Source organism: Oncorhynchus clarkii, chromosome 7, assembly GCF_045791955.1.
Source record: "Oncorhynchus clarkii lewisi isolate Uvic-CL-2024 chromosome 7, UVic_Ocla_1.0, whole genome shotgun sequence".
NCBI classification, from domain to species: Eukaryota; Metazoa; Chordata; class Actinopteri; order Salmoniformes; family Salmonidae; genus Oncorhynchus; species Oncorhynchus clarkii.
In genome coordinates this window covers 24,135,671-24,153,675 of record NC_092153.1, presented here as the reverse complement: position 1 = coordinate 24,153,675, position 18,005 = coordinate 24,135,671, and the positions used below count along the sequence as shown (strand labels likewise).

The 18,005-nt window shown below is 42.2% G+C and overlaps 1 protein-coding gene across 1 annotated transcript; it reads left to right on the top strand.

The window, feature by feature from the left end:
- The first annotated feature begins 13,631 nt into the window (after positions 1-13,631).
- On the top strand, positions 13,632-16,344 carry LOC139413091 (gap junction alpha-8 protein-like). The gene is made up of 2 exons (XM_071160143.1): positions 13,632-13,749; positions 14,139-16,344. Exon 2 carries the CDS (start codon positions 14,154-14,156, stop codon positions 15,300-15,302), a length of 1,149 nt encoding a protein of 382 aa, XP_071016244.1. The 5' UTR covers positions 13,632-13,749; positions 14,139-14,153; the 3' UTR covers positions 15,303-16,344.
- The last annotated feature ends 1,661 nt before the right edge of the window (positions 16,345-18,005 follow it).

Sequence of the window (18,005 nt, the reverse complement as noted above, 5' to 3'; positions counted from 1 at the left end):
AGACAACGTCGAATTAACAACAGTTTATTAATCCAACAGGGGCAGGCAAAAGACAGGTCAAGAACAGGCAGAGGTCAGTAATCCAGATAGGTGGGGCAAAGGTACGGGACGGCAGGCAGGCTCAGGGCAGGCAGAAAAGGTCAAAACCAGGAAAACTAGAAAAACGGAACAATCAAGATACAGGAACAGAGGGGGAAAATGCTGGTAGGCTTGAAAAAAAATAACTGGCAAAAGACAAATAGAGAACACAGGGGATAATGGGGAAGATGGGCGACACCTGGAGGGTGGTGAAGACAATCACAAAGACAGATGAAACAGATCAGGGTCACCTTCACATCCATTGACATCTTCAACTGTTACTTTTAGCCCAGATTTATTTTCTGCGAAATAAATCTAGAGTGTAGTGGGACATAAACCCTAATCTCTTGATACCCTATTTTTATAAAGAGCCCCCAGCACTGTTAAACCCTGGCGTGTGATAGCCACACCATGCAGGGCAGGGTTATCGTCTGACAAAGTGTGTCCCATCCACATGGGTGGTGCTGAGGGAAGCCTGTATCTGAAACCTGATAGAATCCTGGCCCTGAGAGATGGTGTGTTTGTGTGTGTACGCCTGAGAGAACGATTAAGCGTGTGCATGCGTGTCCAAACAGAACGGAATGGCCATTGCGTGCGCACAGACTGATAACATTGTGTTGCAGCAGCTGGCAACAGGAACTTGGGGGTGAACTCATATCTGACTGGATGCTTTGGGTGGAACAAAAGCACTGAGTTCTGATACTCCTTCAACTCACTCTCTTTCTTCACCATTTCTTTCATCATCTCTACTTCCTTCTTACATGTATTTCTTTATCTTTTCTTGTCTTTCTCGTTGCTAAACACACAATTTCTTACTCTCCACCGCTCTCTCTTTCTCTCCACTATGACTGCAGCACCAATTCCACTCTTTCTCTTTCCTCCATTGTATGAGCCATGAGCCTGTCTTTCCTCCCACGGTCCCTTCAGCCCCACACAGTCACAGAGGACGCTTTGGATTCACTTCTGCTCAAAATGGAGGGAACAATCAATCACCCCTTTCCCCTCTCTTCTATGGCCTTGTCCCTTGTACATTAAGTAAGTGTGTGTGTGTGTGTGTGTGGTTATGGCTGTGTCCAACAGTGTGTGATCTATAGCCAACACTGGTTGTTAGGAAGCATGATAAGGTGTGAGACCATTGGTGACTATAGAACAGGGATAAGGTGTTGCCGTGCAGGCCTATTGTGATGTACAGGGATGCAGGCATTTGTGACATCTGTGATTTTAAGAGTGGTCATATTTCTCCAGGGCCATTCCTGTGTGGGGTGTTTCCGTTTTGTTGTTTTTTAATTAAGGAATGTGCCTTTAACTAGTGTCAAATGCTGTGATACCACAATTATTAGACACATCAATACGATTTTGAAGTACACAGTACAATGAATCTCAATTTCATTCAAATCAAGCAAGATAACTTCACTTTGCTTAAAAAGAAAAACGACAGTATATACAGTAACGGTCAAAAGTTTGGACACACCTACTCGAGGCCCTGGGTCTGAACTCCGCCCTGAGCAACTGGGTCCTGGACTTCCTGGCGGGCCGCCCCCAGGTAGTGAAGATAGGAAACATCACCTCATCTTCGTTGATCCTCAACACTGGGGCTCCACAAGGGTGCGTGCTCAGCCCCCTCCTGTACTCCCTGTTCACCCATGACTGTGTGGCCAAGCACGCCTCCAACTCAATCATCAAGTTTGCAGACAACACAACAGTAGTAGGCTTGATTACCAATGATGACGAGACAGCATCCAGGGAGGTGAGGGCTCTGGGAGTGTGGTCTCACACAATCCCTCAATCTCACACAAATAATCAATGAACCTAACAGGTACAACCCCAAAGCCGTAAACACGGGCACCTTCATAGATATCATCCTAACCAACTTGCCCTCTAAATACACCTCTGCTGTCTTCAACCAAGATCTCAGCGATCACTGCCTCATTGCCTGCATCCGTAATGGGTCAGCGGTCAAACGACCTCCGCTCATCACTGTCAAACGCTCCCTGAAACACTTCAGCGAGCAGGCCTTTCTAATCGACCTGGCCGGCGTATCCTGGAAGGAAATTGATCTCATCCCATCAGTAGAGGATGCCTGGTTATTTTTTTTAAAATGCCTTCCTAACCATCTTAAATAAGCATGCCCCATTCAAGAAATATACAACCAGGAACAGATATAGCCCTTGGTTCTCCCTAGACCTGACTGCCCTTAACCAACACTAAAACATCCTATGGTGTTCTGCATTAGCATCGAACAGCCCCTGTGAAATGCAACTTTTCAGGGAAGTTATAAACCATTATACACAGGCAGATAGAAAAGCCAAGGCTAGCTTTTTCAAGCAGAAATTTGCTTCCTGCAACACTAACTCAAAAAAGTTCTGGGACACTGTAAAGTCCATGGAGAATAAGAACACCTCTTCCCAGCTGCCCACTGCACTGAAGATAGGAAACACTGTCACCACTGATAAATCCACTATAATTGAGAATTTCAATAAGCATTTTTCTACGGCTGGCCCTACCCCGGTCAACTGCACTGCACCCCCCACAGCAACTTGCCCAAGCCTTCCCCATTTCTCCTTCTCCCAAATCCAGTCAGCTGATGTTCTGAAAGAGCTGCAAAATCTGGACCCCTACAAATCAGCCGGGCTAGACAATCTGGACCCTTTCTTTCTAAAATTATCTGCCGAAATTGTTGCCACCCCTATTTACTAGCCTCTCTTTCGTGTCATCTGAGATTCCCAAAGATTGGAAAGCAGCTGCGGTTATCCCCCTCTTCAAAGGGGGGGGGGGACATTCTTGACCGAAACTGCTACTGACCTATATCTATCCTACCCTGCCTTTCTAAGGTCTTCGAAAGCCAAGTCAACAAACAGATTACCGACTATTTCGAATCTCACCATACACTCTCTGCTATGCAATCTGGTTTCAGAGCTTGTCATGGGTGCACCTCAGCCACGCTCAAGATCCTAAACGATATCTTAACCTCCATCGATAAGAAACATTACTGTGCAGCCGTATTCATTGATCTGGCCAAGGCTTTCGACTCTGTCAATCACCACATCCTCATCGGCAGACTCGACAGCCTTGGTTTCTCAAATGATTGCCTCGCCTGGTTCACCAACTACTTCTCTGATAGAGTTCAGTGTGTCAAATCGGAGGGTCTGCTGTCCGGACCTTTGGCAGTCTCTATGGGGGTGCCACAGGGTTCAATTCTTGGACCGACTCTCTTCTCTGTATACACCAATGATGTCGCTCTTGCTGCTGGTGAGTCTCTGATCCACCTCTACGCAGACGACACCATTCTGTATACTTCTGGCCCTTCTTTGGACACTGTGTTAACAACCCTCCAGGCAAGCTTCAATGCCATACAACTCTCCTTCCGTGGCCTCCAATTGCTCTTAAATACAAGTAAAACTAAATGCATGCTCTTCAACCGATCGCTACCTGCACCTGCCCGCCTGTCCAACATCACTACTCTGGACGGCTCTGACTTAGAATACGTGGACAACTACAAATACCTAGGTGTCTGGTTAGACTGTAAACTCTCCTTCCAGACCCACATCAAACATCTCCAATCCAAAGTTAAATCTAGAATTGGCTTCCTATTTCGCAACAAAGCATCCTTCACTCATGCTGCCAAACATACCCTTGTAAAACTGACCATCCTACCAATCCTCGACTTCGGCGATGTCATTTACAAAATAGCCTCCAATACCCTACTCAACAAATTGGATGCAGTCTATCACAGTGCCATCCGTTTTGTCACCAAAGCCCCATATACTACCCACCATTGCGACCTGTACGCTCTCGTTGGCTGGCCCTCGCTTCATCCTCGTCACCAAACCTACTGGCTCCATGTCATCTACAAGACCCTGCTAGGTAAGTCCCCCCTTATCTCAGCTCGCTGGTCACCATAGCATCACCCACTTGTAGCACGCGCTCCAGCAGGTATATCTCTCTGGTCACCCCCAAAACCAATTCTTTCTTTGGCCGCCTCTCCTTCCAGTTCTCTGCTGCCAATGACTGGAACGAACTACAAAAATCTCTGAAACTGGAAACACTTATCTCCCTCACTAGCTTTAAGCACCAGCTGTCAGAGCAGCTCACAGATTACTGTGCCTGTACATAGCCCACCTATAATTTAGCCCAAACAACTACCTCTTTCCCTACTGTATTTATTTTATTTATTTATTTATTTTGCTCCTTTGCACCCCATTATTTTTATTTCTACTTTGCACATTCTTCCACTGCAAATCTACCATTCCAGTGTTTTACTTGCTATATTATATTTACTTTGCCACCATGGCCTTTTTTTTTTGCCTTCACCTCCCTTATCTCACCTCATTTGCTCTCATCGTATATAGACTTGTTTCTACTGTATTATTGACTGTATGTTTGTTTTACTCCATGTGTAACTCTGTGTCGTTTTATGTGTCAAACTGCTTTGCTTTATCTTGGCCAGGTCGCAATTGTAAATGAGAACTTGTTCTCAACTTGCCTACCTGGTTAAATATAGGTGAAATAAATAAATTAAATTAAAAAATACACATAGACAAGGAATCACTGGCCACTTCTTCAGGATCGTTGTCCCTTCCATGGGACGGTTGAGCTAACGTAGGCTAATGCGATTAGCATGAGGTTGTAAGTAACAAGAACATTTCCTAGGACATAGACATATCTGATATTGGCAGAAAGCTTAAATTCTTGTTAATCTAACCGCACTGTTCAATTTACAGCAGCTATTGCAGTGAAAAAATACCATGCTATTGTTTGAGGCTAAAGTGGCCAAAATCTAAATTGCACCTGGGCTGGAATAATACATTATGGCCTTTCTCTTGCATTTGAACGGAGATCATCCGTTCACCTACTCTGCGTCTCACAAAGACACAGTGGTTGGAACAATACATCTCAAATTCATCAGACCTAAGGACAGATTCCCACTCGTCTAATTGCTCGTGTTTCTTGGCCCAAGCAAGTCTCTTCTTATTATTGATGTCCTTTAGTAGTGGTTTCTTTGCAGCAATTCGACCATTAAGGCCTGATTCTCGCAGTCTCCTCTGAACAGTTGATGGTGAAATGTGTCTGTTACTTGAACTCTGTGAAGCATTTACTTGGGCTGCAATTTCTGAGGCTGGTAACTCTAATGAACTTATCCTCTGCAGCAGAGGTAACTCTGGGTCATCCTTTCCTGTGGCAGTCCTCATGAGAGCCAGTTTCATCATAGCACTTAATGGTTTTTGTGACTGCACTTGAAGAAATGTTCAAAGTTCTTGAAATTTCCAGAATGACTGACCTTCATGTCTTAAAGTAATGATGGACTGCCGTTTCTCTTTGCTTATTTGAGCTGTTCTTAATATAATATGGATTTGGTCGTTACCAAATAGGGCTATCTTCTGTATACCACCCCTGCCTTGTCACAACACAACTGATTGGCTCAAACGCATTAAGAAGAAAATTATATCCAAGGCACACCTGTTAAGAGAACCAGCCTCAGAACATTAAACATGAAATAAAGGGACTTTGGAACAATGGTTTCCGTCAGCCACAATGGAGGTCATGACGATAGATGGAATATGAAAATGAATGTAATTTTTGTTTTGTTATTAAAGGTTAATAGATGACTTTATTACGAAAACATTGTTTTCCTAGTATATGTTTGATGTTTATACATTGTACGTTGTATGGAAAATATCCAAATCAAAGAGAATGTTTTGGGGAAGATGAAATGTTAAGTTAGTTGTCTAAAATTGGATTTGAATAAAATCTAGACCTTGCCTCATTAACTTGGTACGCCCAGAGAATTGCCATAAAGGCGGTTACGCCCCCTTCTGACCCAAGGATATACAACCTTTGAGTATAGAATTTACAGGAGGACTACGTGACCCCAGCTGCAGCAAGGTCTAAAAAGTCAACAAACCCAGAACGCAACGCAAGTTTGAGGACAAAGAAATCCTTTTCTACCCAAGCTACGGATGAGTAGCTGTGTCTAAGCGGGTGAATTCAAGAGAACCACCTAGCCTCCATCTCCCATCGAATCGTGGTATCTAAAGGGTTTCATTCCTATGCTGTGAGCTCTTGAGCTACAGAGCTGTCTGTCCTCAGAAGACCCCTTCCAGAGCAAATGGCGAGGGAACAGACTCCTAAGCCAAAAAGGACACAGACAGCGGGAGGACTCTCAGAGAGGTGCGCTGGAGTAGTGTGTCATCGAACAGCTGAAGGCCTACTTAGAGAATCCTCGGAGATCATCCCCACGTAATTACATCATTATATTCTGACCCATAAGAGCGGCAGTTTGGGGCAAGGGTTAGAATAGCATAGCTGACAAATTCACCCAAATGTATATTTCTCTTGTGGACTTTCTTTTTCTCTCTCTTTTGAAATCCTCATTGTGGGTAACATGCGCCATTGTGTGTTGGCCCGTTATACTAAGTTCTAATCAATAGCCTATAATGTGTTTGGTCTATGTGTATCTTTTATAATCATTTTAGCTTTTGAGTTTAGATATTCAACTAAGATTGGTGTGGTACGAATTCATTGGTGAGACCCGGGTCCGTGCAGATTCATGGGCTATACGACGTCAGAACGAGATTGGTAGAGGCAACTGGTTAATTAGCGGCTGTTGTAAAATCGATATTCTGATATTCTTTGAGTTAATTTGGGAAATAGAAACTTAATAAAAACTAGTTTTCCCAGGGTGCCCCAGGTTAATGAGTTAATAATCGCTCGATTCAGTTAATCAGACAATTAGAAACTTTAATCATTCGATGAACAACAGTCGTCACATTAACTAATACAACGTCACGACAACTGTCTATGTGCACATTTAGTTTGACTGCATTCCATGACATCAAATAACATCAACAACCACAAACAAATCACACATTAAAGTTTGGTTGAGAGGGTGAGACCACAGTTTATTACACATACAAAGCATCATTGCTGCCCTGGCTTAGTCCCACTCCAACTATAACATCGCTTTTCCACTGTAAGGCAGCAAAGAGGGACCATCCCTCTATCCATTCGCTCCATTCCCATTTCCTATGCCCCCCCCCCCCCCCAGTGTAAGTGAGCTGAATCAGATAAATCCTTCTTATTGTGGCTGGTATCTCTGGTATGCACAAAGAACAGAGAAGAGAGCGTCCCGCCTGGGTATCATCAAAAGACTGATCCTGGAATAGAGATTAATGGGATTATGGCAGGAAAACGAGATGAGGGGAATCAATGTGGGACTGGGACGTTCACTAACTGACAGACAGAGAGACCCACTGTGCAGCACCCAAAGATCAAGGAGAATACTTATAGCCATATTATTACAGTGCAAGAAATAGCTAAGAAATAACCTCAGTGCTTTGGGTATTGGGTACTGCTAAGTAAATTCATGCAGGTGGGATATCCTAAGAGAGAGACACTAGTCTGATGTTGTTATGCCTGTTTAAATGGCTGCACAGTCCTATTTCCATATAGAGTGCAATGGAAGCCAGACCCACTCGCACTAGCATGCTTCCCCTCCAAATAACTACTACATGCTAGCGTGAGAGTCCCCTCTGGCCTTCATTTCCCCTAATGCCTTGCATCCTCTCTATCCCAAATCATCGCATCGTTCTGGGATCGTCAGCTAAATCGCAACCCCCAAGAGCAGGAAACGTGTGGCGCGACGGCGTGTAGGCAGATAAGCGTAAGATAACTTTGTTGGCGGGATAGTCCTCCGCTTTGCGACGAGTAGGTGCTTCATTGGCACAATCTGGGCTCACGCCTCAGCGCCCTTGCTCAATAGAGCCCGCATGCCCCATCATGACATCATGCTTTTGTGCAAAATCCCTGCGCCATTCACAGCCCTGCTTTCGGCTTAGGTCGTTAGCACTGGCAATATCAACAAGTAGTGCCATTAACAGACAAGTACAGCGCGGAGAACTAGCCCTGTTAGCCTACATGTGTCTCTGTACCTGGATATCCTTTCAAATTCACTTTAGGGAAAGTAAGGGGGAAACTGGTTAATGATGCACAAGATGTAGGGACGACAATGTAAAAGCTGTATAAAAAAAAAATGGCAGCTTAATTTTGTTCCTGATTAACCAAACCACACGGTCAGAACTAGCAGGCATCCTTGACCCACTATTGTCTGGTCTGACTCTTCCCTCTAGTGCTATGACCTCCATGACCCCAGCCTCAATGTGCTAAAGGCATCACTACTGCTGGCTGTCCTGTGTTCTCACACAACTGATTTTTTTAGACTTGATATGTTTTGAAATACAGCATTATACTTTTTCTTCTGTAATATCGTATAGTTGGACCAGTTATATAGTCACTCAAAGATTCTAACCCATGCTTTCCACCTCCGGTCAGTCATCAAGCACTTCAGATAAAATGGGATATAATGAAGAGCTTATTTCCGAAACGCACCAATTATTTACATTTGTGGGGTTTTTTTAAATGAGAAATTATTGCTTATGGGTACCTTCATGTGGATGTAAAATATAACTAATTTTTTGATTTAAAATATATTTATTTTAGATGTGCATGAAAATATGTTTTTTTTGCTAAACGCTATACAGTATATAAATAGTTTAGCTGGAATGGAACATTCATATCCTGTATATTTGTCTGTGATGTGTGGTTGTCTCACTCAGCTTTTTTAAGATGAATGCACTTACTGTAAGTCACTCTGGATAAGAGCATCTGCTAAATTACAAAAATGTCAAATGTAAATGTTTTACATACAGATCTCATCTTACTGTATTGAATAATATTATTAATATATTCATGTTTTTATATTGATGTCACAAATGTATCATTTGTGCAGTAAAATAGTTTTGTTATTTGACTGTGTAAAACCTAGCAGTACTACTTATTTCTCTGAGGGGCGGATATATAGCATTTTGCAAAAAAACATGATTATTTGTCAATCTGAAATGAAACCATCATGTGACATATTGTAAACCTATACTGTACATGTTTATCATTGAACAACCCCATGTCATGATTATATACTGAAAAAAACACATCTCTTTCCTAATTTCTTTAAACAATTAAAGCTTATTTACCAACATTTCTGATATATAGCGTTTTGGAATGAAACTTCCTATCTAGAAGGATGATGGAACTTTTATGGGGCATATTGCAATCCATGGAACTGATACTTACAGCTGTGGCAAAGAAAATATGCAGTATTCTACTTAAAAACAAGTGGGTCATCAGCAAGCCCCCTCATACGCGAGGGCCCACTGTCGCACATCAGCCAATGAGAGACAGAAGGTATCATCTGCAGATTGCTTTCTTATTGGATGAAAGGTACGTCCTGTTGTGGATCCAATAGAATCGGCAGAAAGGATGTGGTTTGTGAATTATGACCCTGAAGGACACGCCCTGTTGAAACCGGTTTAAGTCACACTTTAGTAACACCCTTTTTTTCAATTTTTGCCTAAATATAACTGCCTGTAGCTCAGGCCCTGAAGCAAGGATATGCATATTCTTAGCTTATACACTAACTTTCACACATCTAGATGGCCGGGCGGGGTGGGTGTGGAGCCAGAGACAGCAGGGGTTCAAACTGTAGAACCCAGTTCCTACATTTGAATATAAAAATGGATTTTATCAAACAAAACTATGCTACATTCTATCTCTGGGACCCTCAGGATGACAAATCAGAGCAAGATTACTGAATGCAAGTACATTATTGACCTCTGAAGGTCAAACCAGTAAACACTTTTTGTTGTTGGGCACTCTCCTCTAACTGCACTCTCCGCATGGTCTTTTTTCACTGTAATAGCTACTGTAAATTGTACAGTGCAGTTAGATTAACAATCATTTAAGCTTTCTGCACATATAAGACCATATAAAACTATGTCCAGGAAAGTTTGCTGTTACTTACAACTGTCATGCTAATCACAATAGCGCACGTTAGCTCAACTGTCCCGTAAAAAGGTTAAGGCATGGAGTTACAGTGGGGCAAAAAAGTATTTAGTCAGCCACCAATTGTGCAAGTTCTCCCACTTAAAAAGATGAGAGAGGCCTGTAATTGTCATCATAGGTACACTTCCAACTATGACAGACAAAATGAGAAGAAAGAAAATCGAAAAAAAATCACATTGTAGGATTTTGAATGAATTTATTGGCAAATTATGGTGGAAAATAAGTATTTGGTCAATAACAAAAGTTTATCTCAATACTTTGTTATATACCCTTTGTTGGCAATGACAGAGGTCAAATGTTTAATGTAAGTCTTCACAAGGTTTTCACACACTGTTGCTGGTATTTTGGCCCATTCCTCCATGCAGATCTCCTCTAGAGCAGTGATGTTTTGGGGCTGTTGCTGGGCAACACTGACTTTCAACTCCCTCCAAAGATTTCTATGGGGTTGAGATCTGGAGACTGGCTAGGCCACTCCAGGACCTTGAAATGCTTCTTACGAAGCCACTCCTTCGTTGCCCGGGCGGTGTGTTTTGGATCATTGTCATACTGAAAGACCCAGCTACGTTTCATCTTCAATGCCCTTGCTGATGGAAGGAGGTTTTCACTCAAAATCTCACAATACATGGCCCCATTCATTCTTTCCTTTACACGGATCAGTCGTCCTGGTCCCTTTGCAGAAAAACAGCCCCAAAGCATGATGTTTCCACCCCCATGCTTCACAGTAGGTATGGTGTTCTTCGGATGCAACTCAGCATTCTTTGTCCTCCAAACACGACGAGTTGCGTTTTTACCAAAAAGTTATATTTTGGTTTCATCTGACCATATGACATTCTCCCAATCTTCTTCTGGATCATCCAAATGCTCTCTAGAAAACTTCAGACGGGCCTGGACATGTACTGGTTTAAGCAGGGCGACACGTCTGGCACTGGCACATGATTTGAGTCCCTGGCGGCGTAGTGTGTTACTGATGGTAGGCTTTGTTACTTTGGTCCCAGCTCTCTGCAGGTCATTCACTAGGTTCCCCCCATGTGGTTCTGGGATTTTTGCTCACCGTTCTTGTGATCATTTTGACCCCACGGGGTGAGATCTTGCGTGGAGCCCCAGATCGAGGGAGATTATCAGTGGTCTTGTATGTCTTCCATTTCCTAATAATTGCTCCCACAGTTGATTTCTTCAAACCAATCTGCTTACCTATTGCAGATTCAGTCTTCCCAGCCTGGTGCAGGTCTACAATTTTGTTTCTGGTGTCAGCTCTTTGGTCTTGGCCATAGTGGAGTTTGGAGTGTGACTGTTTGAGGTTGTGGACAGGTGTCTTTTATACTGATAACAATACTGAAACAGGTGCCATTAATACAGGTAACGAGTGGAGGACAGAGGAGCCTCTTAAAGAAGAAGTCACAGGTCAGTGAGAGCCAGAAATCTTGCTGGTTTGTAGGTGACCAAATACTTATTTTCCACCATAATTTGCAAATAAATTCATAAAAAAATCCTACAAAATGATTTAAATATAATTACAGGCCTCTCTCATCTTTTTAAGTGGGAGAACTTGCACAATTGGTGGCTGACTAAATACTTTTTTGCCCCACTGTATGTGTTATTACTTCTTTCTATGTGTCAATTTTTCAACTGTTTCAAAATGACTGATATTAGCATCCTGTTCATTATAAGACGATACTAACACATTATAAACATTTCAAAGGTACTTACTACAAGGCTTATGCATTATGATGCACTCCTATGCATTATACCACTGCACACCAAAGTGTTAACCCCATATCTAAACACATTAGGTAGGCCACACGTACAATCTTATGACTTATTTTTTGTTTGAGTACGACTAAACACGGCAGACAATAACATCAGATAATGTGGTAGTTTGTGTACATTTAAACACTGGGGCCATGCTAAATATACAAATAAAATAATAGCAATACAGAAATATTGGTTGCATTCTATGGCGCAGAATACATTTGCAATAACATGGTAATAACGGAAATAGGTAATTTCGCGCTTTCCAGCTCTGATACCATTTTACTACATTACATAGTAACTGTATTTGGGTAATAAACCATGGTAGTGTGAGGTTAACACCTCTACAGGATCGGTGGGTCCCCGCGGGACGGTTGAGCTAACGTAGGCTAATACGATTATCATGAGGTTGTAAGTAACAAGAACATTTCCCAGGACATAGACATATCGGATATTGGCAGAAAGCTTGAATTCCTGTTAATCTAACTGCGCTGTCCAATTTACAGTAGCTATTACAGTGAAATAATTCCATGCTATTGCTTGAGGAGAGTGCACAGTTAGGAACTTGAAAAGTGATTAATAAACCAATTAGGCACATTTGGGCAGTCTTGATTCAAAATGTGGAACTGAAATGCAATGGTTCATTGTCTAAAACTTTGCACATTCACTGCTGCCAAAATCTAAATTGCTCATGGGCTGGAATAATACATCATGGCCTTTCTCTTGCATTTAAAAATTGATTGTACAAAAAAAGTAGAAAAAAGGTTTGTTTTTTTCTTTGTAATATTTCTTACCAGATCTAACGTGCTATATTCTCCTACAGTCATTTCCAAATAGTTCAAAGTGTTTCCTTTCAAATGGTATCAAGAATATTCATATCCTTGCTTCAGGTCCTGAGCTACATGCAGTTAGATTTGGGTATGTCATTTTAGACAAAAATGTGCAAATTTCTACCGAGATATCTGTACATCTGAAATAGCTGCGGTAAAGTTCCTTGTTGTCTTTGAGGGACAGTTTTAGCCATTGAGTGTACGATATCTTGATGAACATCCATATACACAGATGTAGTGGAAATGGTTGGAAGACAAATAGCAAATAAATGAACATTAGCAAATAAAAGTATTTTGTCTCTTTATAACATTTGGTCTGCTTACAGTTTCCTGGGAACATCATAAGATAAACTGTTTAGACGGTAGAAGAATACCGTTGTCATAGTATATGTTTCCCACATCTCAGTTTGCATTTCTGTGGGTCACAGCTGACCAAACCAACACCTTACCTTTTTGACATAGTAAAATCCAAGAACAAAATTGGAAAAGCTTTATACCTGGATGCTAAAGTGTTACCAATATTTATTTTGATTATGAGCAAACCAAAGTCCTGTTTTTTTTTGCTAAAATGTTAGATCATACATTCCTAGGCATTTATAAAAGCCCACAGAAACAAGGATGACCTGACCTTACAATCAAAATGTAAACTTTCTCCCCCCAAAAATCACACACATTTCAGAACAGTGTACAGTATATTATTTGTTGCTGATCACAGTACATTCCACATGAAATGTCTAATTCATCCAATAAACAATCTACATCAGTTGATATATCTCTCTGTCTAACCAAGTCAGTAAACAGCTTTATTGTCGGCAGCAACCTCATTAGGATGTGCCTTGCCTGTCCTCCTTCCCCTCCCTAATATACAACCATTCAATAGGACACACCATGTATATTGTACACTACATGAGTTGGTATCATTCCCAACTGCGGTGTCCCATACATTCCCGTTTGTGTTGGGTGATCCCATTGTTTTCTGCGTCACCACACATCGCCCGGCGAATAAAGGCTGTCTGGCTCCCAGCTTAAATATTGCAGCAAACTAAAAACCAACCATCAGACTCAATTCATTCACTTCTGCTCAGTGGTGCGACAAGGACTAGGGGCCTTAGGTGGGAAAGAGAGAGGAAAAAAGTTCACTTCACACCATTGGGTGCCAAGAGAAGGGGAACACAACTACACTGGAGCTCTCACTGTGGCAAGTTGCCCATTTGTTAACTTTCACCAATATTATATTCGTGTTTCTGGAATAATATATCCTGGGATTGATTATTTATATAGAGTTTAGAGAGTTAAGGTGTTTATTGCTATGGTGTTTGTAGCTAAAATGTGCTTTTGGACTGTTGGTTTTAGTCATTTGGGGTGAGGCAAAGAGGCATGCAGAGATTTTGTGTTTGCGCTCTCTGGATTTGACAAAGAGTGAGTGAGTGGCTCATCATTGCTGTAGCTAGCTATAAAGAACATTTTTGGTTGTTATATGGGGGTCGACAAAGGAGAGTTGTGGATGCAACACAAGGATTCTTTGCATTCTTTGTCGTCAGATTGGTTTATAACTTGCTTTTCTCTTCTCCAAACCTCAATATGTAGCGCTGATTGTTGATCATGGGTGACTGGAGCTTCTTGGGAAACATATTAGAGGAAGTAAATGAACACTCAACGGTGATTGGGAGGGTGTGGCTCACAGTGCTCTTCATCTTCCGGATCCTTATCCTGGGCACAGCCGCTGAGTTTGTGTGGGGCGACGAGCAGTCGGATTACGTGTGCAACACCCAGCAGCCTGGTTGCGAGAACGTGTGCTACGACGAGGCTTTCCCCATCTCGCACATCCGTCTGTGGGTTCTCCAGATCATCTTTGTGTCTACACCCTCGCTGGTGTACGTGGGCCACGCTGTGCACTATGTCCACATGGAGGAGAAGCGCAAGGAGCGCGAGGAGGCTGAGTTGAACCGCCAGCAGGAGCTGAGTGAGGAGAGGTTGCCGCTAGCGCCTGACCAGGGCAGTGTGCGCACCACCAAGGAGACCAGCACCAAGGGCAGCAAGAAGTTCAGGCTAGAGGGCACCCTGCTGAGGACCTACATCTGCCACATCATCTTCAAGACGCTATTCGAGGTGGGATTCGTGGTGGGCCAGTACTTCCTGTACGGCTTCCGCATCCTGCCGCTGTACCAGTGCAGCCGCTGGCCCTGCCCCAACACCGTGGACTGCTTCGTGTCGCGCCCCACCGAGAAGACTGTCTTCATCATCTTCATGTTGGCCGTGGCATGCGTCTCGCTCTTCCTCAACTTTGTGGAGATCAGCCACCTGGGCCTGAAGAAGATCCGCTTCGTGTTCCGCAAGCCGCCGCCCCAGACCCAGGGCGGTCAAGACGGCGAAGACCAGAGCCCCCCTGAGGAAAAGAGCCTGCACTCCATGGCTGTGTCGTCCATCCAGAAGGCCAAGGGCTACCGGCAGCTGGAGGACGACAAGCCCGCATCACACTTCTTCCCCTTAACAGAGGTGGGCATGGAGGCAGGCAGGCTGCCCGTACCTTACCAGGTGGAAAGTGAGAACGTCTCTAAAGTGTACGACGAGTCTTTGCCTTCCTACGTCCAGACCACTGGGGCGGAGGTGAGGGTCCTACCGGAAAGCGGCGAGGACGAGGGCCACGCGGACCCCGACATTGAGGCTACCGACACGATAGCAGAAACCAGACCACTCAGCAGTTTAAGCAAAGCCAGCAGCAGGGCAAGGTCAGATGATTTGACAGTATGAAAGTGAAATCAATGTGAAACAGCATGGGAGCAAAGCCTCACAGAGCCTTAACTCTCGCTGTGAGGGAAGTTAACATCAGCTTGTTATTCGGTAAAAAGAGTTTAAAATGCTGTGCAATGTGCAAGGAGCCTTTAGTTTTCAAAGAAAGATAAACCTGTATTTTATAAGACAGCATTTTTTGTACTGTTTTTATCAATCTATTTAAAAAGGTAACAGAAAGAAAAAAGGTCATTTTCAGCGCATGATTTGTATCGTACAAGAGGAGGTTATTATTTAACACAAATGTGCTGTTTTTTAATTCACATATTTTCTATCAAGAGTTTTAACCAAAAATGATCAAACGCTTCCGATGTTTACATTTTTTGACTAGCCATTTAGCTTGATGTTAAATGTTATATTTCTATTGAACAAGTTATTTTTGCAGTACTGTCAGGGTTACACTTGAGCGTGTGTGTATGTATTACAATCATTTCACCTCATCTACTCAAACATATACAACTAATTTATTTCACCTAATAGACCTACAGTATGTGTGCAAGCTGTGTAATGTCCATTAGATTTTTTTTTTTTTTATCTGTGAGGAGAAACATCACATTCTCGTAGAATTGCCAACAACATAAAAAAAAGAAAAAAGAAAGGACTACTGGTTAAATGCAAATTGACATCAATCTTGGCATTTACGTTTTTAATCCACAACATGTATCGAAAAACCTTGATAAACGTATTTCATTGATAACTATGGGAACCATGGAAGCTACCGAGGGCCAAATACTTTCTTCCGCTATGATGATAAAGATCTTGCCCCCTCAGCACAAAGTATTGTTGAACAAGAGAGAAACACATAAATAACTCATATTCACAAAACAGGCCTTCCTTGACAAAGTTTGAAAGAAAACAACTTTTTGATTCCATCTCATGAAATGTAACAACCATAAGCAGTGTAGCCAAAGTGCTCAGTTCACAATGTATATTTCAAAACTAGAATGAGGGCCTCGAAATGAATTAATTTACACAGTGGTCAACACGCTAACGTCTATCATGTCGGTCAGGTGTCGACACAGATCAACCAAGAGTCATATTGTCAGGCAATACGCCATCTTGCTTTACCGATGTTCATATGTACAAATATATGATGAAGAGGTATTTAAAATTGTATTGGTTATCCAGTTGATTGATTTGTGCCACAAATGAAAACTATACATATCAGAAACCCATTGACACTAATTCTGCTAACTGGACAGTGGCAGAACCTAAATGCTGAAGTGAAACAATTTACGGGCCTTAAAATCAACCTTGCTTTTGAACTATGGAAACATTTATTACTGTAAGTGCCTTAAAGATATACTTTCTGATACTTGTCTTCAGTCTGTCTGAGCCCTTCTATATTGTGACGTTGAAACATCATATTGTGAAATTGAAGGTGGAATTGTGTGTCTAAATGGAATGTCTGTAACGTTTTTATGAGCGTGTTAGTGTTGTCGATTTAATTTCTATTTTCATTATTTTACAAAAAATGCTATTTAAAAACGGTGTAGTGGTTAAGGCATTGTTGCTCTGGGAACTGCTCTACTGTCGTTAATTTGAATTAAATCACAATTCTATGTTAGGTTATTCAAACATACAGTTTAGAGAAATAGAATCCCCCTCCTATCTCCTAACGGACAAAAACAGACAAACAGAAAATAAGTACTGTAACTGGTTTGTTTTCATTTGCTTTGGCAAAAACATTTTAAAACGTGTTCCGTTGTGTGCCCAAATGAACAGGACCCACACCAGAGATCACCACGCTCCAGACAATGTGCCTTTTAAGACTGATTCGAAACACTGATTTTTCTCTGATAAACATTTCAATGGTGCTTTCATTCCGACTAAGTCCTACCATTTCGCCAGAGGCCGAATGATTCAGCAATCAGTATCGCCATGAACACATTGCAACAAATAATGAGAGGTGTTTAGCACAATCACCAGCCAGAGGAGGTAAAGCAAACATTTCTGAGTGCTGATATATTTGGGAAAGTAATGCTTCCATGGAGGGGGGAGTATTGAGCCTTGTTCAACCAACAAACGCAAACCATTTCAGGAAATAGTGCAAAGGCCCCTCAACCCCCTGTCCTAGACAAGACGCTACAAGCTGCACGGTTATCAACTTAGCCCAAAGCTCAGATATGTGTGTAATGTGAACAGGGCAGACATTCCCTTCTGATGGCTGCTCCAGATGGGGTGCTGTTCATTTGGATTAAATCTCATTTAAAAATGAAATCCAAAACTAATTCATGACATTGGCAAGGTATCCAGTTAAACATTGAGCCATGCTGAAAGTCATCGGCCTTGCTGCCCTGCTCATCTGAATGTCAGTAGGTGTAATGAGATTTTTTTATCCCAATGTTCTAACTGAACTATTTTATAGCTTTGACCAATTCTCCAGAGGTTGTAAGGCCCTACCAGCTCATATTGCGAAATAGTAACACAATGGTCTAGTCACGCACATGATTAAATTATGACTAACAAATGTCATACAATTATATGATTACAGGGTGGAATACTTTAATCATTACTTTAAACATATAAATTCCTTTATCAGTAGGGAATATCTGAGATATTAGGGAATATCGGGAATATCAGTAGGAAATATTAGTTTATTATCAAGCTGTGTTCATTTCCAATAATCAAGAGACAGACGAGGGCCGTGTGACTTCAAACCTC

Bases quoted from the DNA above. Each gene is read 5' to 3' on its own strand.
- LOC139413091 (XM_071160143.1), top strand. From the start codon at position 14,154: ATGGGTGACTGGAGCTTCTTGGGAAACATATTAGAGGAAGTAAATGAA.